The sequence below is a fragment of the Lampris incognitus genome, chromosome 14 (genome assembly GCF_029633865.1).
Source record: "Lampris incognitus isolate fLamInc1 chromosome 14, fLamInc1.hap2, whole genome shotgun sequence".
In the NCBI taxonomy this organism is placed as follows: domain Eukaryota; kingdom Metazoa; phylum Chordata; class Actinopteri; order Lampriformes; family Lampridae; genus Lampris; species Lampris incognitus.
The window spans coordinates 35755609-35781682 of record NC_079224.1 but is presented as its reverse complement, the minus strand read 5'-3'; the positions used below and the strand labels follow the sequence as shown (position 1 = coordinate 35781682).

At 45.1% G+C, this 26074-nt stretch overlaps 1 protein-coding gene across 2 annotated transcripts in view; it reads right to left on the bottom strand.

Moving 5' to 3' along the window:
- Window positions 1-293: 293 nt before the first annotated feature.
- The window catches only part of chd8 (chromodomain helicase DNA binding protein 8), a 34762-nt gene continuing 8981 nt past the window's right edge, over window positions 294-26074 (bottom strand). Inside the window, exons 16-40 of one of the 2 annotated variants that reach the window (XM_056292489.1) lie at window positions 25628-25804; window positions 25089-25232; window positions 24844-24942; window positions 24338-24497; window positions 23677-23887; window positions 22258-22453; window positions 21351-21521; window positions 20881-21171; window positions 20455-20675; window positions 19716-19918; window positions 11475-11631; window positions 11262-11351; window positions 11025-11128; window positions 10714-10837; window positions 9624-9699; window positions 9234-9505; window positions 8084-8316; window positions 6011-6670; window positions 4226-4329; window positions 3816-4040; window positions 2820-2915; window positions 2593-2709; window positions 2292-2396; window positions 2068-2172; window positions 294-1274 (exon numbers count right to left, since the gene is read on the bottom strand). In XM_056292489.1, the coding sequence (XP_056148464.1) occupies window positions 900-1274; window positions 2068-2172; window positions 2292-2396; window positions 2593-2709; window positions 2820-2915; window positions 3816-4040; window positions 4226-4329; window positions 6011-6670; window positions 8084-8316; window positions 9234-9505; window positions 9624-9699; window positions 10714-10837; window positions 11025-11128; window positions 11262-11351; window positions 11475-11631; window positions 19716-19918; window positions 20455-20675; window positions 20881-21171; window positions 21351-21521; window positions 22258-22453; window positions 23677-23887; window positions 24338-24497; window positions 24844-24942; window positions 25089-25232; window positions 25628-25804 (4716 nt within the window). In that variant the 3' untranslated portion in view covers window positions 294-899. The remainder of the gene's footprint in view (window positions 1275-2067; window positions 2173-2291; window positions 2397-2592; window positions 2710-2819; window positions 2916-3815; window positions 4041-4225; window positions 4330-6010; window positions 6671-8083; window positions 8317-9233; window positions 9506-9623; window positions 9700-10713; window positions 10838-11024; window positions 11129-11261; window positions 11352-11474; window positions 11632-19715; window positions 19919-20454; window positions 20676-20880; window positions 21172-21350; window positions 21522-22257; window positions 22454-23676; window positions 23888-24337; window positions 24498-24843; window positions 24943-25088; window positions 25233-25627; window positions 25805-26074) is intronic. The other variant, XM_056292490.1, reaches the window with a different exon arrangement.

Genomic DNA, 26074 nt, shown 5'->3' with positions numbered 1-26074 from the left:
GTTCAGAGGTAGCTGACACTTGCACTCAGATTACACACATCCCATTAACTACTAACGCCATTATTGTTACTGCTCAATAAGCGGATATTAAAAAAAAAACACAGTGACTAAGTGACACACGCATTCTTTCACTGTAGATGTTATTAATATCACAGATACAGTCAATTCATAAAACATAACTCATAGCTGTCATCTTTGCACCATAAGCACACAATCGACCAGCTCTACATTGTACAATATACCCATCCTCCTAGCACTGCATCAGTAACGAATACACCCCTTCCCACCCCCCACCCCCCAAATGATGAAGAAAAATTGTACATCCACACGTTGGACCCCTTTGTAGTTCACTGATTTGTCTGGACACAGGAAAATATGTCCAAAGAAGATCAGATTTAGGGATTGTGGGATCTGGCTTCAGGCTCTGCTCAGTACATGTGTGTGTTCACTCGTCCAGTTTGACGTTAACATTGGAGGACCAGCACTGTGGCTCTAAGATAAGAAAAGGGTTTCTGTACATCAAGGGTCCCCTTTTGGTCACAGCTGGGAATGCGTTGGGATTTTTGAGGATTGGAGCATGAGAGAGGAAAGCTGTGAAAATGTGAGCTCAGCCTTTTGTCACTTCGTCAAAGGTTGAGTGTGACAGGTAGGATGGTGGAGGAGACAAAGATGGGGATATCATTATGAATGATGAAAAATGAAGAGATGGGCGCAAAGCTACTCTCTCGTTGAAAGAAAAAAGTTCTACATAAAATAAAATGAATAAAAATAGCAACAAAAGACATCCATTCATATTTTGATACAGTTAACAATGAAAATAAATGCGGAATAACATGATTTGTTTCCGAGAAGGGGACAGTCAGACATGTATGGGGCGGGGAGTGTTGGGTGTTGGTTGGTCAATCCTCTGAGCTAGACGAGGAGTCAGAGTCCTTTTGTGCCATGATGACGTCGTCCAATAGGGCCTCTTGATCTGAACTGTCATAGCCACCTTGCGACAGGCTGTCACCGCCTCCCATTTTAACGTCAAAGTCTGGGCTGGTGAGGAAGTGGTGGGAACCCTCCAGGTCTTCCTCATCCATCATGTAGGCACCATCTGAGACCAGAGTCTCCTCCTCAACTCCACCCAGGAGAGGGTCTTCCTCAGGGGTGGGCTCGGGAGCGTGGTGGTGGTGGTGGTGGTGGTGGTGGTGGTGATGTCGGCGACGGGCTTTCTTGGGGATGTCCGAGTGTTCGGTAAGCAGTCGGTGGAAGAGACTCTCAGGCAAGAAGCCCTGAACAAAAAACAAAAAACAAAAGCCTGTGTAATACTAGAATAGCCATTACAAAAATACATGAAACTAAATATGTGCTAGTATCAGACTCCATGTACTTAATGAACAAGCTCCCAAAGAAACACATTTTCAAAGTGCAGTGCAATTCAATGAAACCACCAGTACCCCAAACACAACTGTACGGCCAAAGATTTTTCCAGTTAGTCAAAAACTTTAAAAATGAAATCAGTGTCAAGAACATTACACCCATTTACACATCCCTTAATTACATAACATCAAATTGGGATAGATTCCAACACTGCCTCATTTTTCATATCAGGAAAATAGAAATTGTGTGCCTCGATAAGAGGCGATATAGAAACCAAATGTAATTTGCAGAGTATTGGTATAACAAAGGCAGGCTCTGTCTTTACCAAAATACAGATGTAATTTGCACTGGAATTTTTATTTCACAAATGATAGCTTATGACCTCCTGAGGTAATACTCGTTCCATATGAACACAGCCTAAATTTAGCCATTTCTAATCGCAAAGCCTGGTTTAAGGAAAAAAAAAGACACACTAAATTAAAAGCTTCACATTTACGTTTAAGTTCCCAAAACGTATTTATTAATGTATTAATACTTTAGCCGAAATGTTAAAATACATGTTTCAGAGCATATAATTTAGTGTGTGAATCCCATTTCTCTGATCCATCCTGATTTCATTGTGTCTGCACCTGAAGAAGTATTGAGGTGTGCGTGTCTTCACGACAGTATTTGGTTTACCAAAACCCAGAATGGTTTCAAACTTACAGAATTACGGACAGTTTCAGACCACTCAGGTGTGACAGCATGGTCTGGATTTTCCTCCAGATAATCCCTCAAATCCTGCAGCATAGGACAGAATGCTGCTCCCACCTGAGACAGAGGAGAGCCATTAAACAGACTAATCCAATCGGCAGAGATTTATGGTTAACATGTACAGCTGAGATAGGCATGTTATGTGCACTCCTGCTTTTTAGTTCATTTTACTTCACCTTCTTCCCTGTCCTCATGTGAATAAGCTTGACCTTCTCACAGCCGGTCAAGACTTTGTCAGCTTTCCTCCTCCTCCTCTTCCTCTTGCTCCTGTTCATAAGAAGCTGGGCGGGTGGAGATTAGATTGAATGAAAGGGGGTGGGGGTGGGGGTGGGGGGTGAGTTGATGTCCCTCTGACTCAGACAAACACTAGAGATTATGAATTAACACATTTTTTATCCGACAGGTTCAACATAGTGGCAGCAGATAACCAACCACAGCTTTTCTCCCAAAGTTAAATTATATTGTTCTGGGATGTACCTCCAGCATGTCTCCCTCCACTTCATAGTCAGGATTCTCCTTCAGCCAGGTAGGCGGGTCCCTGCGCCGAGGCATACGCTCCGCCAAGTCGTGGACTGCTCCGTCTGGATCGGAAAACTAGGGAAGACAAACGCTGGGTTGAAGTTATGAAATATGACCGAACCAGGCGCAGGTTTGCGTCTAACTGGCCTGTACTATGGAGGAGCAACACATTTAAACCTATGTACCTCTTGGTCCTTGCGCCTCTTGCGGCTGCTGCTTTCTCCCCCTGACCCGTTTGGCATGAGGGCTTGCTTAGAGAAGGTCAGTTTCAGCCCCTCCTCCTGGCAGGGCAAGAGACAGAGGGGCCTCTAATTTAGCCCCATTGAAGTATGCACCACAGCTGAATCTCATTCTGCCCACTTTGATTATATTACCAGGGCCATACAGATAAAATGGTTCAAGAAAAAGACTGATTGCATGCCAACATGCACTTTTTTAAAAAGATGGTTCTTATTTAGGCATCTGTTCCATTAATACAGTATAAATTGTAGCTACAAAGTCCTTTTTAAAACTAATGTGAAAAAGAGGTATTTAGGAAGAACATCCCTCATTTTCAAATAGCTGCTAAAGAAAACCTTTGCTTCAGATTAGAGCTGAACAATATATTGTTTAAGAATCGACATCGCAATATACACATGTGCAATAATCACGTTACAAAGGATGCAATGTAAGGCAAATTGAGACTATTAGTCATGTTAGGCTAAAACTCATCTTGCTTTCTAGAAAACAATCTAACAACACTCACCTTTTTGGACTACTTTTTAGGAGAAATACTGTATCATGTCTGACAAAAATTATAATTTAGTCTGATTTACTGACTTCTTGCGTAACTGCCTTATTTCCAATCTAAAATCACCCCCAACACTGCTAGAATGATAAAATCTTTGCAAATGGAGTTTTGAGAGCTGCATAAATTTGGTGAAATTATCCAACTCCTTTTTTATTTGTATTGCAATACATAGCACCAAAAAATAAAAATATTGCAATGTTGATCCCCCCCCCAAAATATCATTCAACCCTACTTCAGATTTTCCAGCCGCTTTATCTTCACACTCAAACCTTAAAGCTCATATCTAGCCCTTTGTTACTTTTATCATTAGGACTACACCCTTGGAACAGCATACCAAATATCTACACCACAACATTCAGATAACATTCAACCTGTTCTCCGTCCATCTCACCTTGAGGAGCTTGACGGTGAATTCTCCATCCTCTCCCTCCACCCCAGCAACTCCTGGCATGCTGTTAGGCTTCCGCATCAGCCGCGCGTAGCTAAGCTCATCCATTCCCAGCTCGTCGGGGCCGGGGTTGTGCTGGGCCTCGGTCACGTAGCGCCGCCCTGATGGCCACTGGCCATTCAGCACAAGTGTGCACAAATTGTCCAGACGGTTGATCAACACACGATCCTGCCACAAAGAGGGAGCATGGAGTTGGTTTCTTGTTCACCGACAGGAGAGCAACATATGATCAACCCCAGACAGTTTAAAATCAAAGATGCTTTGAAAGGGACTGAGTCTCAACTTGATACCACACGGTGCTTTGCTACTCATAAATCATCATTAGCTTCATAGTTGCACCAGTAGTAAGTTACCTTCGGCCAATCCACCCTGAGAGGATCGGGAGGAGGCACACCATCTTGAGAGGGAGTCATGGAGAGCAAACTGTTCTCATCTCCATCATGCATCTTCATTTCTGCTGAGGGAAACAGAATGAAGTAAGGAAGACTGAATGTGCTCAACACTGAAAGCATTATATATGAATACGTTTCCATGCAAAGAGAAATCCGATTATTTGGAGTTATTAGTTGATGCTAATATTTGAGCATTGTGTACATCAGTAATGCGATTACTGTGATAGCCATGCCAAGTCAAGTTTATTTGCGTAGACCAAAATCAGAAGGTAGTACCAAAGGGCTTTACAATCAGTACAATATACAATATAACACCTTTATCTGATTTTAAAAATTGGGGTAAGGTCTCAATCAACATACTTATATATTCTTATATATCTGCCATCTGGGATGTCCGACTTTCCCAACATGCAATTACAAATTTTATTTTTTTGAAAGAAATCAGTGAGCTGTCCACACACACCAAAAGATCGAAAGAAAGAGCAGAAATGAAAGCCACTTTATTCGACATTGTATTCTTACAACGAATGACATTCTTACAAAATGAATTTGTTCTCTGCATTTAACCCATCCTATTGTATAGGAGCAGTGGGCAGCTGCAGCGTCCAGGGACCAACTCCAGTTCTTTCCATTGCCTTGCTCAGGGGCACAGGCAGGAGTATTAAGTCTAACATGAATGTCTTTTTGATGGTGGGAGGAAACCCACTCAGACACGGGGAGGACATGCAAACACCACACAGAAAAGACCTGGGACGGCCTGGGGTTCAAACCCAGGACCTTCTTAATGTGAGGCAACAGTGCTAACCACTGGGTAGGGCTGGGCAATATAACCTCAAATCAATATCACGGATATTTCAAACTTTTACCTCGTTAATGATTAATGAACGATTATTTTTTTTACACTGCCCTCATAGTTCTCTGACAAGGTCTATACTGTAAATATGCTGAACTGCTGGGATATTTTTTTCCAATAAAGCATATCTTATGCTTGTGATTTTTAAATAATTTAAGGAAACACACACAGATGAACTATTTATGGCTATTTATTGAATATTTCGAACAGTTGAAATCAAAATCAGTTGAAATCACGGGTTCCATTCATCATCAATGTAGTGCAACGTAAGGCTCACGTATGGCTCCATCGTTCTACCTGACCAGAGATCAGACGTGGCTGCAAAGTACCGAACAGATTTTAGTTCAGCAGCTACCTTCTCACCACATGTTTTATACATGTTGGGCACCGCTGTTTGGAACAAAATATTTTAGTGATGGCATTCCTTTTAGGTATAAGCTGCTCAGGTTGAAGCCTATTTGTTGGCTCAGTGTTAGCGATTGTGTCTTCCATGCCACCAGCTTGTGAACTCGGACTAACATTATTTGGACAGGGCGGAGGCAGGTGACTGAACACGATGTAGTATTTTTTTTTCCAAAGGGACTGTTCATGAATGCACACATTGGGGAAATTATTAACCGAATTAACCGACATGAGCAAGATTAAATCGGTGAGAGGTTCTTAATACATTTTCGGTTAACTGCCCAGCCCTACCGCTGGGTCACCGTGCCACCCCAAATCTAGGGGGTTTAATCGTGTTTTGAATATGTTAATTGAGACGTTACCCCAATTTTGTAAATCAGATAAAGGCATTCATGGCCATTTCAATAATAACCGTATTACCAAAATCTGGGTAAGAACAGCATATTATTAGTGTACATGTAAATGTACCCAGTGTTTTCCGTTAAACTCACCTCTCTCAGCCTCTGCATCACTCTCTCCACTCTCATCAGTGCTGCCTGATCGGTCCGATGAAGAGGAGCCAGAATCAGAGTCGGAATCTGAATCAGACGCACCTTCTCTCCCCTCTTTCCTTTCTCCTCCTCTGCTCCTACCTCCTCTGCTCCTCTTAACGCTCCAGCCCTGTCCTCGACTTTTGCCGTCGTGGTGACTGAGCGGTGTGGACTGGAGCTCCGCGCTGACTTCAGCTCCCAGCAGGTGGGGTTCCCCTTCAATGCCCTCCTCCTTCACAATGAGCACCTCATTCTCCACCTTCGGCTGAGTGACAGGTGTGGCAGGCAGCGGCTGGGGTGGGGGAAGGGGCGGGGCCTGCTGGTTCTGGAGGAACTCCTGGCGGGCCTGGCTAAAGGTGAACTGTGGGTCAGAGAAGATGGAGAGCTCAGTGCGGCTGACACCATGCAGCGCAGCGCCCAGCATTAGCTGACGGTCATGGTCTGGCGAGCTCCACCAGGTGGGCAACTCCGAACTGGGCAGGGCCAGCGGCAGACGCTCCTCCAGCAAAGGGTGGGGCAGGACATGCTCACGAAGACGACGTAGCAGGCTGATGCGGTAAAGCGTACGGGAAGCACGCTCCTCTGTGATGGGAGCCAGGGACTGAGAGACCTGGGATGGATCTGGTGAGCGAGAGGTAGAGGGGGAGAGTGAAGAGCGACAACAAGGGAGAGGGAGAAGGGGAGGTGAGGTGGTGTATAACTGTATGCGTCCATGAGCCAATGTTTTCAAATTCCCACAAAGCCTCTATTCACAGGGATATTTTACACTTTCAAGATGTTGACTTGTAGGGTTGGGCAGTATCCTTTTTTTCATACTGTCAAACAGTCCCCCAAAATAACCAGCATATATGGCATTACCATATATACATATAGCAAAATAAACAAATAAATAGATAGATAGATAGATAGATAAAATGATGTCGGAGGGGCCTGAAGGGAGCTGTCTTTGCTACACCACCATCCAAATGAGGTCACAGCAATCTTGCGTTGTTTATTCACTAATCCACGCAGGTATCATCCTGTCAAACTTTGCTACTGAAGTCTGGAATGGTGGTTTTGTAAAAGAATTTCCTTCCAGGCAGCTTGTAAAGTGGATCAACAGTTCGGATAAAGGATTTAAATGACGATTTGTCCACTGTGCGGAATGACACCATTTCTTAAGCTATCTATACATGGTGCCACTGTGCCAGTACAACATTTCCATTGCAAAGTCCCTTTTGTATCTGTTTTTGTGAAAGCACCCGTTTATAGTTGGCTGAAATATACACAGAAAAAGTAATTTGTAATTCTCAGACCAAACACGCTGGTACGCACAGTTATAAACTGCGAATGGACAGTTAGCCCAAGGTTTATTAGATAGATGTGGCACAGAGAAATTAGGTTGATATCGAAATGGATGCTGTTATTTTTTTTAACTACCCCACGTTACCTTATTACTGTTATACTGCCCAACCCCAACTCAAAGTACACATTTTAATTCATATTCTTTTTTTGGGGGGGGGGGGGGTTTCTCCCCAGTTGCACTTGGTCAATTACCCCACTCTCCGAGCTATCTCGGTCACTGCTCCACCCCCTCTGCTGATCCGAGGAGGGCTGCAGACTACCACATGCCTCCTCTGATACATATGGAGTCGCCAGCCGCTTCTTTTAGCCTGACAGTGAGGAGTTTCACCAGGGGGACGTAACGCATGGGAGGATCACGCGTTCCCCCCAGTTCCCTCTCCCTCCTGAACAGGCGCCCTGACCCGACTGACCAGAGGAGGCGCTAGTGCAACGACCAGGACACATACCCACATCCGGCTTCCCACCCGCACACACAACCAATTGTGTCTGTAGGAACACCCGACCAAGCCGGAGGTAACAAAGGCATCGAACCGGCAACCCCAGTGTTGGTAAGCAACAGAATAACCCGTCACGCTACCCAGACACCCCCTTTCACTCATATTCTACAAGACTACTACTACTAGCCTACAACCACACAGGAGGAAATAACTGTCTCAACATTCTTTCCATAACATGTGCATTTGTTTTCACCTTCTTCACGAGCCGGTCGTAGGTGGCAGACCCTCCGACACATGGCCACAAAGGAGCGGAAGTACCGGCTGAGGCTCTCGTCTGTTTTTTTGTCTAGACGGGCAAAGGTTCGGAAGCGGGTCCAATCAAATTCAGACTCCTGGCTGTCGGGAAGCCCCAGCTCCTTCTTAATCTTCTCCACTCCAAAAGTGGACACCACACGGTAGAAATCGCACTCCTCCCGGCGTGTCCACCTGCACAAAGGGAAACCGATGACACATGGGGTGAGTTTTTTTATTTTGGTGGGTGAAAAACATGAAGAACACCCTCCCTTGAGAGGAAAAAAAGGAAGATTCCTCTTAGAACCAAATTGTTCAAATGTGATCAACAGAAACGAACACAAAGCATTAATTATTTTAATACTTTCTATGGCTTTAGGATATAGGGATGCATGACAGAGACATGATCGCAAATATTGTAATTGCTGATAAAAATACTGACTACCCAACTATAATGTAGTCAATATCCATCATCCAAACTGCTTATCCTGCTCTCAGCGTCGCAGGGATGCTGGACCCTATCCCAGCAGTCATTGGGTGGTAGGCGGGGTGACACCCTGGACAGGCCGCCAGGCCATCACAGCGCTGACACATTCACACCTAGGGACAATTTAGTAAGGCCGATTCACCTGATCTACATGTCTTTGGACTGTGGGAGTGAATGAACTAAAACCTGCGACAAATTTCAGACCAAAGCAGACTAACTAACTAACTAACTAATGTCTCTGTATTTTAGCTTGAAGAAGTAACCAATATAACTATATATATAACTATGATGTAGTCAATAGTAAATTATAAATGGTCAATGTGCATTATGCAGTAGCTTTTACAGCTGGACTAAAACAAATAAATACTATCCAGGAATTTATGCAGATATCATTAAGGCTATTCATACACTAGATGCTTGATGAATACAAGTTTATAGCTAGCATCTGAAAATAAAGGGAGCAGTTTCTGACTGGCATACTGACTACTCATAAAAACCTACAAAGCAATGTTTTGTTTTAACAAGTAAGCCCTTGGTCAGTGTATATGATGCTGACGTGTTTATTCGAATTGCTAAACTGCTCATAAATTATGGACAATGTGGGATCAAGAGCTCTCCCAGGTACCTCTGCTGACGCTCCTGACGTGCTATTTCCTTCAGCTTGCTGGCCTGTTCACACCGCCTGCGCCTGCGGTCGCCCTTGGCCTCAGCTTCTATCTTCAGCTGCTCCTGCCTGTAGCTGCGCTGGTAGGCAGTGATAAGCCGCCGCAGTCGTGCTGTGAGTGATGAGCTGGTGGGCCAATCACAGACTCCGCTCTGGCTGGTGGAGGTCTCGGTTACCGCTGGGCCCACCTTGTCTTCCACAGAGATCTCATCATCTGCATTCATGGATTCAGGCTAAGGAGGGCGATGCCACACACCACACACAGACAGAGACAAAGGGAGCGGCTGTAACTAATGCTTAAGTTGTCACCGAGCCAAATGTGGGCTGAATGTGAGTGGTTGGGAGTCTCACCTCGTCGAAAAGGTCCTTGGTGTGTCTTGACGCAGGCTTGAACTCCGGGTCTTCAGAGTACTTATCATAGTCAGCGCTATACCATAAAGTGCCATCAAGCAGAAAAAAATGTATCCAATGTATCGGAAAGATCAAGTCATTATCTGTCATACTATATTTCAGGACAGTTTTCACCTTCTAAAGGTGTTGGCTAGGATTAATAAGCAAGCTGCATTGATTTCAGCCTCCTCACATTTTCTGGATCTAGTCAAGGCTGTCACACGCCAAATTGTTTTAGAAATAAGGACTGTAATGAATAAGTTAATGGGGTTCACTCAGTAAAAGTATCACCTCTACTATTATGCAGTAAATATGCTTTGGGCTTTTTAGTGTTGTTCCACATCTGTCACAGTTTTTCTCCCTGCTTTCATTCTTTTGACGACTATAGCACAGGATGTACCCTTAAAACACGTCACCCCACAGGAGCATATAAATCATTTGAAAAAATAATACTATGTATTTCTGGATTTATATGTGGCTAAAATCTACTACTACAACAAATAAAAATAAAAAAATCCCCCCCTTTTTCTCCCCAGTTGTATCCGGCCAATTACCCCACTCTTCCAAGCTGTCCCGGTCACTGCCCCACCCCCTCTGTCGATCTGAGGAGGGCTGCAGACTACCACATGTCTACACAAGTCGCCAGCCACTTCTTTTCACCTGACAGTTAGGGTTTCGCCAGGGGGACGTAGCGCGTGGGAGGATCATGCTATTTCCCGCAGTTCCCCCTCCCCCCTGAACAGGCGCCCCAACCGACCAGAGGAAGTGCTAGTGCAGTGACCAGGACACATACCCACATCCAGCTTCCCACCCGCAGACACGGCTAATTGTGTCTGCAGGGACACCTGACCAAGCTGGAGGCAACACAGGGATTCGACCCAGCGATCCCCGTGTTGGTAGGCAATGGAATAGACCGCTACGCTACCCAGCTGCCCTACAGCAAATTTATATATGCTTTGAGAGGAATGAGAACTTCAGCGGTACCTTTGGCGAATAAACACAGGGGAGATACTGTTTAAAATACAGTTGACTGTCAACCAACTTCACTCACTCATCTGCCAGCTCAGGATCCCCAGTCTGCTGCTCGGCATCAATGGCTTTGTCATCAGGTCGACCAGCTCGCTCCAGAAAACACAGGCAAGGATCAGCACGCATAGTTGTATACATCTCATAGCCTATTAACAGAGAGAGAATTAAGGCTTATGTATTAATACATCTAGAAAAAAAATCTAGTTTGCAGCTGCAGGCTGAATATTTTACAACACTGGTAGCCAACCCATATGAACAACTCTAAAAAACTGCAATGTTCAGTCACTTCATCAATATTACATAATGTAATGAACACGTAAAAGGAAGACGCACCATGCTTGAATACTCCTATGAGTAAGGAGCGGTCGGCCTCCGTATCCCACCACCCTGACGGCACCTCCTGCTGCTCCATCTCAGGCATCCAGATATCAATATCCCTAAAAAGAAGTTACAAAGCTTACTCTTCTGCAGGGAGTGGGAAATGTGCTGATACATGTGAATGACAACACAACTTAAAAAGAGTTTGTGTGCCCGCCTAGAGTTTTGTGAACAATAGGCTACGTTTAATACCTGGCGTCCGCCCCTCTCAGAACAGAGTCAGCATGTTCCCCAATGACCTCCTGCTTCAGGTAGTACAGCATACGCACCCTCAGCAACACCCTGGGGGGGGTCAACACATACACAAATGTTGAAAGTGAGCATGCAGTCTACATGCAGATATATACAAGACACACACACACACACACACACACACACACCTAACAGCTATGGGAGTTCACTGACTTGTTACACTGGTGCTTCAGGTGTTTGCGGTAGCTGTCATCCAGCAGCAGGGTGTCAGGGTTGTACTTGCGGATCCATTCCACCTTCTGTACGTCAAAGGTGCTCTGGGCCTTGACCCTCTTTCCCTTCCTGCCTCTTGGCACAGGGATGGACAGACCTGGATGGAGACCAGAGTTTAATAAATTCTCTCCATTCAGGTGTGAAACAAACTTCAAACTCTCATCTCAGTATGTCCCACTCTCTCCAATATTTTGATATTGAGTGATTTTAATAGATGTGGATTCTCCCAAATGTTCCACGGCTGCTGATTTCCTGACCTACCTGGACTCATTAAAGCTCACACAACATGTGTATGGCCCCACCCACAACTGTGGCCATACACTGGACCTCATTAGCACTGGAACTGTACCTGTATCACTATCACTGGCAATTCTATCCTCCAATCATCCCACCCCCACTAAGAAGGTCATGCGGTACCGCAATCTGCACAATCTCTGCCACAATCACTGCCATCTTTATCTTTCTTGAATCCATGTCTACCCTCTCAACTGAATTTAGCTCACTTTTCCTCAATGAAATGATCATCCATCCATCCATTATCCAAACCGCTTATCCTACTCAGGGTTGCGATGATGCTGGAGCCTATCCCAGCAGTCACTGGGTGGCAGGTGGGGAGACACCCTGGACAGTCTGCCAGTCCATCACAGGGCTGCCAAAACACACACACATTTACACCTAGGGACAATTTAGTATGGCCGATTCACCTGACCTACATTGTCTTTGGACTGTGAGAGGAAACCGGAGCACCCGGAGGAAACCCACACAGACACGGGGAGAACATGCAAACACCACACAGAGGATGACCCGGGACAACCCCCAAGGTTGGACTACCCTGGGGCTCGAACCCAGGACCTTCTTGCTGTGAGGCGACCGCGCTAACCACTGCACCACCGTGCTGCATATATATTAAGGATAGACCGATTATCAGTATGGCCGATTATCATGAAATGATCACATGATGAAATGATCAACCTCTACAATACTACCCTGACCACCTCCCTCAACACCCTCACCCCTGAACAAATAAGGAAAGCCACATTCCAGCACTCCTCTTCATGGTTCACTGATGATCTATGCTGCATGAAGACCCATGGCTGCCAGTTGGAAAAGTTATGGAGAAAAGATGCTCTTACTGTCCATCTACTAGCCTCCAGAGAACACCAAACTGCCTTTGCTGCTGCCCTAAAAGCTGCCCACTCATCTTACTACTTTACAATAATTGACAATGGCTAATGCAATCCCAGAACCCCATTCTCCACCATAAACCACCTTCGTAGACATCAGAGCCAACATTGTAGCCTCCACAGCAGCTGAGACGCTGCCCACCTGTCCTCCCTTCTTCAATGGCTCCACCCTGTGTAGCTTCAAAGAAGTTACACCATCTGCACTTTTGGCCATACCAAATCCAAGCCCATTAGCTGTTCCCTTGACCCCACACTCACTCCCCCTGTTGAAGGCCTGTTCACCAACCCTGGTTCAATTTACTACACTCATCAACAAATCACGTCATAGTGGAGAGGTGCCCATCCATTTTAAAACAGCAGCTGCCACCCCACTCTTAAAGAAACCAAACCTGGACCAAGAACGCTTGTCCAACTACAGACCAATCTCCAACCTCCCTATCCTTGCCAAAGTCCTACAGAAAATCTTGGCCTCACAGCTCCAGTTACATCTTCCGAAAAAAAAAACCCAAAAAACTTTATGAAGCCCACCAATCCAGTGTTACACAGTAAACTGGTACCGAAAAAGTACCACGGTACTAGAGTTTTGAAAATAGTAACATACCAGCATTTTGAACAAAAAACAAAAAACGATACTTTTATTATAAGAACAGCTTTTTGATCTGGCTAATAGGACTCTGTCTCTTTAAGCACAATGCTGACAGCGGTGACGTTATGCTAGTGGTATGTGTGACGTTGTGGGACACAACCCTGACTGAGTTTGTAATGCAAGCCGCAAGCAAGCATAAAGTGAAGTGAACCGAGGTAGAGAGAGCAGACCACTTTTTCGTCTTGTTCAGAGACTAGACTTGAAGAGACAGCAGCAGCTTCAGCAACAACCGAACTCAATGACAAAGAGAGGGCCCGAAGTTGAATATGGAGCTATTCGGCTTTAAAGTAGACGAAAAAGGCGAGCCCACAAACACAGCAGCACACAGCATGGAAACGGTCCTGATAAAGGTCGCCAATGACCTGTTGATGCCAGCAGACTCCATGTCACCCAGCATCCTGGTCCTACTCGATCCGAGCGTGGCATTCAACACCGTGGACCAAAACATCTTCCTCCACACATCCTCCTCCACCACCTTACGACATGATTACTGAGACAGCCCTGAAGTGGTTCACCTCCTACTTCACCAAGCAGAGCTATCACGTGTCACGGGGGGGTTAGGTCTGATGACACTGCAGTGACATGCGGTGTCCCACAGAGGTCAGTGCTTTGGCCCATCCCATTTTGAATCTACTTACTCCCACTTGGACATATCGTCGACAACACAACATCAACTTCCACTGCTATGCCGATAACACCCAGGTCTACATTAAAATGGAACCCAATCCCACCGGCACAATCTCCACCCTCAACACCTGCCTGGAGGACATCCGCTCCTGGATGAATAACAACTTACTCCGGCTCAATAGTAGCAATACCAAGGCAATCTTGATAGGCACCACCAAACCACTTGCCAACGCCGGCAGCATTGGTGCCTCCCTCAATGGCCGACTCACTCCCCTCTCCTCTGTTGTCACCAATATTTGTGTTAAGTTCGACTTCACACTCTCATTCCAAGTCCATATCAAACACATCTACAAGATTTACTTTTTCACCTTAAAAATATAGCCAGACTGAAGCCATCACTTTCAAAATATGAAATATGGTCCATGCACTAATCTCCCGAATTGATTATGGCAATGCCCTCCTCTCCGATCTTCCAGTCAAATCTATCAACCATCTACAACTCATCATTCAGAATAGTGTCGCCGGAGTCTTCCCTGGCTCACAAAAAGTCCGTCCACATAACTCGCCCAACTCCACTGGCTCCCAGTCCACTACAGGATCCATTTCAAAGTTCTCCTCCTGACCTACAAACCCTTAAATGGCCAAAGCCCCAGTTACTTCAGTGACCTTATTACCACCCACAAACCCTCATGCTCCCTCCGCTCTAGCTATTACCCACTGCTCCACAACCCCGCTACACGCCCTCAGGATGATGGGAAATCGAGCCTTCTGCCCCCGCCCCCCATGCCTCTGGAACTCCCTCCGGAACCATCTCAGAACTGCCCCTTCTATCGAGGTTTTTAACAGTCCTTAAACCCTTCATAATGGGCAGGCCTTCTTTTAAGCATTTTATAGTGGCCCATCCTTCTTTTAATCCCCTTTTTACTTCTTTTCACTCTGTTCTTACTTTATTTTTATTTTTACAACATCCCATCCTGGTTTTATTCCCCCTCTTATCTTTTTACTTTTTATTTTATTATATAATTTTTTTCTTTTACTATAGTCTTATCTGTGATACACTTCGAGATCTGTCTCTGCAGATGATAACTGCTATACAAATTCAATTTATTATTTTATCATTACTGAAAACTGTGTGTGTGGGAAGGGGGGGTAAGGAGGGCATGTAATGCTATCAATTGCTTTTTAATAATCTCAGAATTACTTTATCACTTTCTTTGTCATTTCATGCACTTGCGCACATGAAATGAAACGAAACATCGTTTCCCCCAGCCCACAGCAGTACAACACAAAAGACAAAAACACATATTCAAAAACTAAAAGAACTAAAAGAACACATACATCCAAACTAACACATATATCTAAAAAAAAATCACTGTTCAGGAGAACGAACGTCAGCCAGAATGACTGTTGGAACTGCCGGTTTGCATGGGCTAGCAGTTAGCTTAGTCTGCCCCGCTTCCGTGTCCTGTCAGACTGCCCTCGGTGTTTCCTCTTTAGGTGCAGCGCCGGTCAGCGCCGTGGTCCTTGGGCCCACAGGACGCGGCAGACCAAGCTCCCTAAGCCGATCCAACGCTAGCTGGCCCAGCCAGACACCTTTGACACACCTCCCCGCACTCCACATCAACGACACTAAAAACACAGTCAAGGCTAGGCGAGGCCGCCGTCAGACTGCCCTTGGTGTTATCAGAACTGCCAGTCTGCATGGGCTAGTAGTTAGCTTAGCCTATTCTGCTTCTGCGTCCTGTCAGACCGCCCTCGGTGTTACCTCTTTGGGCACAGCTCCAGGCAGGGCCAGGGGTCCCTGGGCCCACAGGACGCAGCAGACCAAGCTCTCCCAGCCAATATAGTGCCAGCTCTCCCAGCCATTAAATGAAGACAAACTTAGACGCAGACGTGGACAAAGACACTGCATGGACAGCACTGGGTGAGGCTGCTGTAAACGTTGAATTTGCGCTGCCATCTTCCCACACAGGAAGTGGAATCTAATTTCTAATCTGTTTCTAAGTAGTTAAATTACCTCTGTGTGTGCAAAAGTGTCATTTAATACATTTAAAGAGAAGATATAAAAGATAAATCTTTTCCCATCTCTCTTATGGCATCATCTTTCTCAGAACCATAACATCTCTGACTAGACCTTGGTATTTTACATCCTGACCTTGAATCTCTACGTTAGTTTTCACCAGTTACCTTGCCTTAACTCATGGACACCATCTTATCTGACGTCACCCTCCAGCACCTTTCACATCATCGCCTCAAAATTTCATTTAGAAGTTTTACAAAATGCAGGACTCAGTTTACCCTCTATGTTTGTCATCATATTATGATTGTTCCTGGTCTTCTGGTTCCATCCCTGACTAATTTGAGATTGCTTGTGTCAAAACCATGCCTGGACTCAGCAATCCTCAGTAAATAAGAGACCTATCTCTAAGCTTACCTTTATTCATAATATTCTGGAAAGAATAGTTTCAAAATGATTCCTTGCAGTAATGAAAAAAATAATAACCTAGACAATTAATTTCAGCCTGACTTTGATAAATGCCACAGTACCAATAAAGTTCTTCTTAGTTGTTCCAATGACACCCTGATAAATACTGATAATGTATTAGACACATAAGACAAAAATAAGATTCGGTTTCACATAGGCATTATGCTACCTTCAACAGTCGTCGATATATCGCTTCAGCAGCATCATCGTGTGTGCGCATGTGCAATAGTCACATCACAGGACGTGCGACGTGAAGTAAGGCAAATTAAGTCAAACACCTCAAGCTACAACCTTTTGCTACTTGATATAAAAGGAAAAAATAAAATCACACAGTGCTCATTTTCCATGATTAATCTACAAGAGAAGTCTGTCTGATATAACATAATTTACTCCGATTTAAGGGTTCCTGGATACACGGAGTTTGTTGCTAGTGACATGCAGGCTCTGCATGCACAGCAAACCACCAATCACTCACTTTTTTGTTGTTGTATTTTTTATACCTTTATTAGGTAAGTGATAGTGGAGGAAGACAGCAAATGGAGAGAGAGAGGGGTAAGACATGCAACAAAGGTTGCCAGCCGAACTCGAACCAGCGAAGGTTGCAACCATGTGGCATGCGCTCCGACCATTCGGCCATGGAGGCGCCCCTCATCAGAATCATTCTTGATCAGTTTATCAAACAACAAAAGCAAGCCCCACTAGTCATCAACCACAACATGAAAACGGAGGAGGAACAGGAGAAAAAAACTGAAAAGATTTGGTTTTAAAAGGAAAAGCACTGTCAGTTGAATGGTTTTTTTTTAAATTTCAGATTATCTTTTAAGACCAGGTGGGGTTTTTTCCCCCTTCTTTCATTCACTGTTGTTTTTATTTTGGTGACGTACAGACTACATGTTGTGAATTTTGGATCGTGTGTATTTTGGAGCTTTTATTTCCAACCTGTATCAGCATGCACTTTTGACCGCTGGTAATACTTCTCTGCCTGCTGTGTGCTGGGAGCGCACAGAAGTTTTCAGTTCTCATGGTAGGATGGCCGCATATTTACACACTACTCTTCAACAAAAACCAAAATCTCTACAATTCAGCTTTTTTTTTATTACTCTTATTTTCTATGCAGATGCACTCCCCTACAAAATCACCCCAATGATTCTATAGTGATTAATTCTTTTCAAATAAAGATATTCAAGTTCATCCAGCCATTATCCAAGCCGCTTATCCAAATTAGCGTCGCGGGGATGCAGCAACCTATCACAGCAGGCATTGGGCGGCAGGCAGGGAAACACCCTGGACAGGCCACTAAGCCAACACATTTACACCTAGGGACAATTTTGTAAGGCCAATTCACCTGACCTACATGTCTTTGGACTGTGGGAGGAAACTGGAGCACCCGGAGGAAACTCACGCAGACACGGGGAGAAAATGCAAGCTCCACTCAGAGGACGACCCCCAAGGGTGGACAACCCCAAGGTTCGAACCCATGACCTTCTTACTGTGAGGCCACCGTGCTAACCACTGACGCCACCGTGCTGCGGCTATTCAAGTCATCCGATGAAAATTCCTGTATTTTTTCATATTGCAATATATACACTCACCGGCCACTTTATTAGGTACACCTTGCTAGTACCGGGTTGGACCCCCTTTTGCCTTCAGAACTACCTTAATCCTTCGTGGCATAGATTCAACTAGGTACTGGAAACATTCCTCAGAGAGTTTGGTCCATATTGACATGATAGCATCACGCAGTTGCTGCAGATATGTCGGCTGCACATCCATGATGCGAATCTCCCGGTCCACCACATCCCAAAGGTGCTCTATTGGATTGAGATCTGGTGACTGTGGAGGCCATTTGAGTACAGTGAACTCATTGTCATGTTCAAGAAACCAGTCTGAGATGATTCGAGCTTTATGACATGGCGCGTTATCCTGCTGGAAGTAGCCATCAGAAGATGGGAACACTGTGGTCATAAAGGGATGGACATGGTCAGCAACAATACTCAGGTAGGCTGTGGCATTGACACGATGCTCAATTGGTACTAAGGGGCCCAAAGTGTGCCAAGAAAATATCCCCCACACCATTACACCACCACCACCAGCCTGAACCGTTGATACAAGGCTGCGAATTGTAGCCTCAGTTTCCTGTTCTTAGCTGACAGGAGTGGCACCCGGTGTGGTCTTCTGCTGCTGTAGCCCATCTGCCTCAAGGTTCGACATGTTGTGCGTTCAGAGATGCTCTTCTGCATACCTCGGTTGTAATGAGTGGTTATTTGAGTTACTGTTGCCTTTCTATCAGCTCGAACCAGTCTGGCCATTCTCCTCTGACCTCTGGCATCAACAAGGCATTTTCGCCCACAGAACTGCCGCTCACTGGATATTTTCTCTTTTTCGGACCATTCTCTGTAAACCCTAGAGATGGTTGTGCGTGAAAATCCCAGTAGATCAGGAGTTTCTGAAATACTCAGACCAGCCCATCTGGCACCAACAACCATGCCACGTTCAAAGTCACTTAAATCACCTTTCTCCCCATTCTGATGCTCGGTTTGAACTGCAGCAGATCGTCTTGACCATGTCTACATGCCTAAATGCATTGAGTTGCTGCCATGTGATTGGCTGATTAGAAATTTGCGTTAACGAGCAGTTGGACAGGTGTGCCTAATAAAGTGGCCGGTGAGTGTATATCATAGGAAAAAAAAATATAGCAACAAAGTTTTTTCCAATATCATCCAGTCCTAAGGCATATGATTTAACAAGGAAAGTCACCTCCCCACCCCCCAACCCCGTGATTTCAGTTTTTTTTTTTTTTGTGATTTCCCCCCCGTTTTTCTCCCCAATTAAACCAAGCAAATGACCCCACTCTTCCAAGCCATCTTGGTCGCTGCTCCACCCCCTCTGCCGAGCCGGGGAGAGCTGCAGACCACCACATGCCTCCGCCCATACATGTGGAGTCGCCAGTCGCTTCTTTTCACCTGACAGTGAGGCGTTTTGCCAGGTGGACGTAGCACGTGGGACGATCGCGTTATTCCCCGCAGTTCCCCCTCCCCCCTAAACAGGTGCCCGACCGACCGACTTGAAGTGCTAGTGCAGCGACCAGGACACACACCCACATCCGGTTTCCCACCCGCAGACACGGCCAATTGTGTCTGATGATTTCAATTTTAAATACTTGGTATATTCACTACAACACTAATTGGAAAGAGTAGTTTTTCCAATATGGCTCTAGCAATGTATGTGCATCTACCCACCGGAGTGGTTGAGTAAAGTTTGGGGCTCGCGGCCATTCTCTGGTGGCGTGATGAGCTCCCAGATGAAGCTCTTGATGTTCTCATCTCCTCGGTAGTGGAGCAAGCAGAAGACCAGGATGACGCGACAGATCGTCTCCACATCACGCTCACCCAGACGCCGTTTACACCTGGCATGGGACAGGATATCCCTCCAGCGACCCCAACTGGAGCATGAGATGAATGGGAGGGGAAGAATGTTAATTCACCAAGGTGGGTTGACACCAGAAGGAACTCAGAAGTCTTATGGTTTACCTTACAAACTAATAGCCTGAATCAGAGCCCATTACCGTCAGTCCATCCAAATCCCCAAGAGGCAATGAAAGAAGGATTTACTGTCTTTTAGCAGTCTTTGATGATCTAACACCATCAGTGTATTCTAAGAACAGATCTAAGGTTTATAGAGGTTGATAAATCCTTTGAGATCTATTCATATCTGTGTTGAGGAATGAACCAGAAAGAGTAAAATGAATTATTGAGCAAAAACTCTTTCCCACCAGTTGGTGAATCTAGGTAAAAGCTTTGATACCAAATTGATTTCACCCATTAAGACACCTTTTGACCCACCTTGAGATTACTGGGAAATGAACTGTGCAATAGGTGAGAATGTTTGCTGTTGTTTTTGTATGTTCTTACAGTTGTGTTTTTTTTTGGGGGGGGGGGCGGCTGGTAGTATTGAACACTTAGCATGTAATTCACCCACCCATAGACAAGTAGGTGCTTCTCCACCCGGAAGCAGTCGGTGCGGCCGTAGCCTCCTCCACTGTGGCGTTCTGAGCGCCGAGCGGCCCGCGACTGTCTGGAGTTGGCGGGTGGGTACTCGTCGTCACTGTCCAGGTCAGAGAGCTCGCCACCTTCACCACGCAAACTAGAATACTGACGCGTCTGTTTGCGCACTCGGGGAGTGTCGATCACAAGGGTGTTCTTTGTGGAAGGGGAATCAAAGCGAGACGAAAAATTCACATTTCAGTGTCACAAAACTTATTTGAAAAACAAAGCCACCAAAGTTCAATGAAACTCAATAAAATTCTACTTCTGCACCAACTTTTACCTTGAAGAAGTGCTCACACTTCTGCTGTGAGATATTTAAATTAAATTATACGGCGGATGTTGGACTGGTCACCATTACCTTTCGATTGACAGAGTCAAAGTCGATGTCCGCCTTCTTGGCCCACTTCTGCCAAAACTCGGGGTCATCCAGAGCAATATCGTTGCGGTTCTCAGAAGCTACAAAACTGGCCTTGGAGAAGGTGGAGCCCTTGCCCTCACTCTCTATGGTGATGGTGGTAGCTCTGCGCTGCAGGATCTGGTCAATGTCCTCCTCGCAGAAGCGACTTCCTTCATCATTCTCATCCATAATGGCAGCATAGGCACCCTTCCTCAGCAGGTCCTCAATCTCCTTTTTGGAGAACTGCTGAATCTGTTGAGAATATAATCGGCAGCCATTTACATTACTTTTCCTCAAACTGAATCAATGAATTGCAATTTTGCTTAAACACGAAATCCCAAGCTCATAACTACAGACATAAGAGATGCATCATACATATAAAAGTTGAACATGTGCAAATCAACCATTAAATGACTAGTGGGTCTTCTTACTCCGTTAACGTTGCTCTCTTTGTTCCCACTCATGCTTTGCAGTACGGCTCGGTCCAGGCCGAGCTTCAGACTGGCTTTGTCTAGCATCTCCCTCTCATAGGAGTTCCTGGTGATTAGACGGTATACCTTGACTGCCTTAGACTGGCCAATACGGTGGCAACGTGCCTGGGCCTGGAAGTGGGGAAAAGAGAGTGAGGTGTCATATGGTCACCAGGTGACAGTTAGCACCCCCCCCCCCATTTTCTCCCCAATTGTATCCGGCCAATTTCCCCACTCTTCCGGGCCGTCCTGATTTCTGCTCCACCCCCTCTGCCAATCCGGGGAGGGCTGCAGACTACCACATGCCTCCTCTGATACATGTGGAGTTGCCAGCTGCTTCTTTTCACCTGACAGTTAAGAGTTTCGCCAGGGGGACGCAGCGCGTTGGAGGATCACGCTATTCCGCCCAGTTCCCCCTACTCCCTGAACAGGCACCCCAACCAACCAGAGGAGGCGCTAGTGCAGCGACCAGGACATACCCACATCCGGCTTCCCACCCGCAGACACGGCCAATTGTGTCTGTAGGGATGCCCCACCAAGCCAGAGGTAACACAGAGACTCGAACCGGCGATCCCCATGTAAGTGGGCAACGGAATAGACCGTCATGCCACCCGGACGCCCTAGAGTTGGCGTTTAAAGTATTAGTCTGTTGATGTAAAATACAAAAGGTTACAGCTTCATGAGAGTTGGTCATCTTAGAAACAGCATACATCTCTGGGGTCAGGCCAAATGACACATTGAGCATGGAAGACTTTATGTATGTATAAGTGATTTAGTATAGGTAATTAAGACTTGCTGGTGGTTTCCAGTCAACTTCAGACTGCAGCCTCGGTCAAATTCTCTTTAAACCAGAGAGAACAGACAGTACCTGCAGGTCATTCTGAGGGTTCCAGTCAGAGTCGAATATGACGCAGGTGTCTGCTGCAGTGAGGTTGATACCCAGGCCTCCGGCGCGGGTACACAGCAGAAAGACAAAGCGGTCTGAGTCAGGCTTACTGAAGCGGTCAATGGCGGCCTGTCGCAGGTTACCCCGCACTCTGCCATCAATGCGTTCATATAAGTATCTGGACAAAAAAATATAGGTGAGGAAAACAAACGTATGAATGATTCATCATATTTCATCATAACAATCTGGTGATGTCAAGCTAGATTTTGTCTAAGCCTCAGAGATCACGTCTTGTATAAAACAAGATCAGAACAGTATTCATTTCATCTGCGTTTCCATAGTGCTTTCATAAAGTATACCAAATTGCACATTTCAACTACTTTGCTTACAGCAACGTCATGTATTTACACTGAAACAACAGAATGAGACTGCTTCTGTAAAGCTGTGTGTCCTTAGGACACAAATAAAAAACCATTTCCTATATTTTTGTATTTTTCTCCTATGGGAAGGTTATACTTTCTATGGGAAAGTTGACCACTCTTGAACCAATGCAGGGACCTGACCTCTAATTAGCACATGGTGCTGTGATTACTCCATTTCTTTCCAAAGTGGAAACACTGGGTACACTCCATTTGGTCTTGCCGGTATATTGTATATTGCGTAGAGGAAAGGACAGGGAAAACCGAAATAGAGTGTCCATGGCAGGTATTGCATTTAATTGCTATTAGCTGATGATCAAACAATGGCAAGTGTTGACTAAGACAATACAAAGTACGACAATAAAATAACTTTTTCTTTTGGATTCAGCCATGCCAAGCCAACCAAAGATAGGTACTTTACCAGGCTACATTGTTTTCCATGCTGTTGGTATACATGGTATTTTGTTTATTTGCCACTATTGCTGTTGGTTCATGTGGGCAAAAGTGGCATGCGTCGTTTCATGTGCTGAAGTTAAAATGCAGTGGAAACCACGCCACTGTTTGGCGCGCACCCATTCTCAACCTGTACAGACGCTCAATTCAAGTCAGTTCTAGTTCCACTAACCAATAAGGATGAAGGAGAAAAAAGGGGAAAAAACAAACAACAAATGCTAGATCTATTTTGTCAAAACAGAGGGGAGAAAGAAAAATTAAAGTGAAAGGATCAGTGGTGTTGATTCCCAGAAAACACTTGTTTATTTAACACTGCATTTGTGGATTATCATATAAATTAAGAAAAAGCAGTTTAGAGGAATATTTGCTTTGTTGTAAAACTTATCTTTTTATGAAACAACTACTCAGAATCTCCTCCCATCACGCAGCACCTGTTTTCATAAAACGCTATCCAAGTGCTCAACTCCGATGCTAGCGTCGCTTTCTGATAAGAGGTGTCTGGTGGAGAATTGGTCTATGTGGCACATACCTCTTGTTAATGAGGTAGTCCTCCAGGATGTCTAAGCAGCGCACCATCTGAGAGAAGATGAGCACTTTGTGGCCGCCTGCTTTAAGGCGTGGCAGCAGCTTGTCCAGCAGCACCAGCTTGCCAGCAGACCGAATCAGGGCCTGCAAATGGAAGTCTGGTGCCAGTGGGTCGTACACCTCCCGCAGCTCTGCCACAATTTTCTCCTCTGCACCTAAACAGGAAAGACAGAAATCATTATCCAAAAAACCTGTTCTTGGTCCTACGTCTTACAGAATGTAGTGGGACTGTTTAACACCTTTCTCTCATTAAATTCCATGATTTCTCCACAACACAGACCACAATTCACATAATGACTTATCGACCTTCGTGTACTGATTGGCCCCAACTTTGAGTACCTATGTAACCACCAAGTGAGCAAGCTTGATGAGAACAAGAGAAAAATTTTCAACATTACATTACATTGGACGTAGCTTGGGAAAACCCTTATTTCTACTATTCCTGGTTGTCTAATGGTTTAATATGTAGTTATATCATTAAAACAACAATACTTATCATTAAAACAACAGTACAAAGGAAACTGAGTAAAGACAACACAAAGTAATAAGTTTGGACAGACTGAAGTCAGCCATGTTACAGACACCACTTTTGTTAAGGTTAGTACCATTAATGAGGTAGGGGTGGTTGCAGCACTTGCGAAGCTCCATCATCGTGTTGAGCAGATTGGGCACGTTGCTATTACTGCTGGCTCCTACACTGAGGAAGCTGAAGTTCCTCTCAAGGATGGCCCGGTAATACTTCTTCTGGATGTCTGTCAACTCAACCTGGGAGACAAGGGAGTCAGGTTTTACTACCACCAAATAAAAATCACATTATCTCAGTCTGATCGCAGGATTTTTTTTTTTATTCTGTTAGTTTGGAAGGGAGATTATTTCATGCGTTACTTGTTTTTTGTTTCTTCTTTTTAAAAAAAAACCTACCAAAGCTTGTTGATTCCATCTCTTTTGTTTACCATTTTATATTTTATTGTGCTGTTCTAACAAAGCTACGTTTAAATTTTGTCTGCCAGAGAGGCTGAGTGATTATCAAATGTAAAAACAAATGGTATAAGAGGTCTTCTGCAACAACAAAAATGAAGAGTTCCACTGCGGTCCTAATAGGTGCTCTCACCTCAATGATGGTCTCCTGTTTGGGCGCCAGGTTTTTCTCCACATCTTCCTTCAATCTTCGTAACATCATAGGTTTCAAGATGGCTTGCAGCTTCTGGACCTGAGAGTCAGAGGAAAAGGATTCAGTCAAGGCAGGCTTAACCGTACATCCTCAAATATGAAAGCATGCAGTACGAGAGAGCGAGCGAGAGAGAGGACTATGTGAGATGTTAGTTCAAAGACAGAGTCTGTGTAATCATATCGCACCTGTTCCTCCGTTTTGAGGTCACCGAACTCTCTGAGGAACTCTGTCTCGGAGGGGAACTGGGCAGGCTCCAGAAAGTGAAGCAGGCTGAAAAGCTCTTCCACCGTGTTTTGGAGGGGTGTGCCAGTCAACAACACCTTGTGTTCCTGAAAATACATAAATTGAAGAAATTACAGGGGAGAGAGTAGATGAAGAGAAGAAAAGAAGGAACAGAAATAGGGATGGCAGGAGTCAAAGAATAACAACAGGCTTTTCTAATTCATTGGAAATGAAATCCAAGGGGGTGATAGTAAAGCAGGAAAAGATGATGTAGAGGAGCAGAGGAATGAAAGATAATGAGAAGGGTTGAAGAGAACCAAGAGGAGGAGTGTAGGAAGGGTAGAAATATCACCAACATGTAAAGTAAAAGAGAAGAGACGCAGAAGGGCAGGGTAAGAGCAGGAAAAAAAAAACAATAGAAAAGAGGAAACAGAATGTTCTGCCCTTTCTCATCTGTTGTCCTCTGCATGCGTGATCCAGTAATCTGCTGTGAATCACTTACCAGGTCCAGCATCTTCAGGCTATCCAACAGTTTGCAGTTGCGGTTCTTGAGGCGGTGAGCCTCGTCGATGATCACACAGCGCCAGGAGATCTCCCTCAGCTCCGGGCAGTCGGACAACACCATCTCAAAGGTAGTGATAAGGGCATCAAACTTGTATGCGCCCGGGATCAGGTGCTCCTTCAAAACACAATACCTTAATCTTGAGCAATTTTACATACAGAACAGAGCAAGAAAGCACTAACAGGGACTTTGAAAGAACCCAGAGCAGCATTAAAAATGAGCTGACAATGAATTGTGAGTGAATGCCTACACACCAATGCCAGTACAAAGAAATGGGATGCATTGAAAGGCTTAAACCGGTTGTAGTCAACCATGTGCCATGGAGGGTCAAGAGTGTGCAGGTTTCATTCTAGTCAGACTCCATAACAGGTGATTTCACCGTTTAGT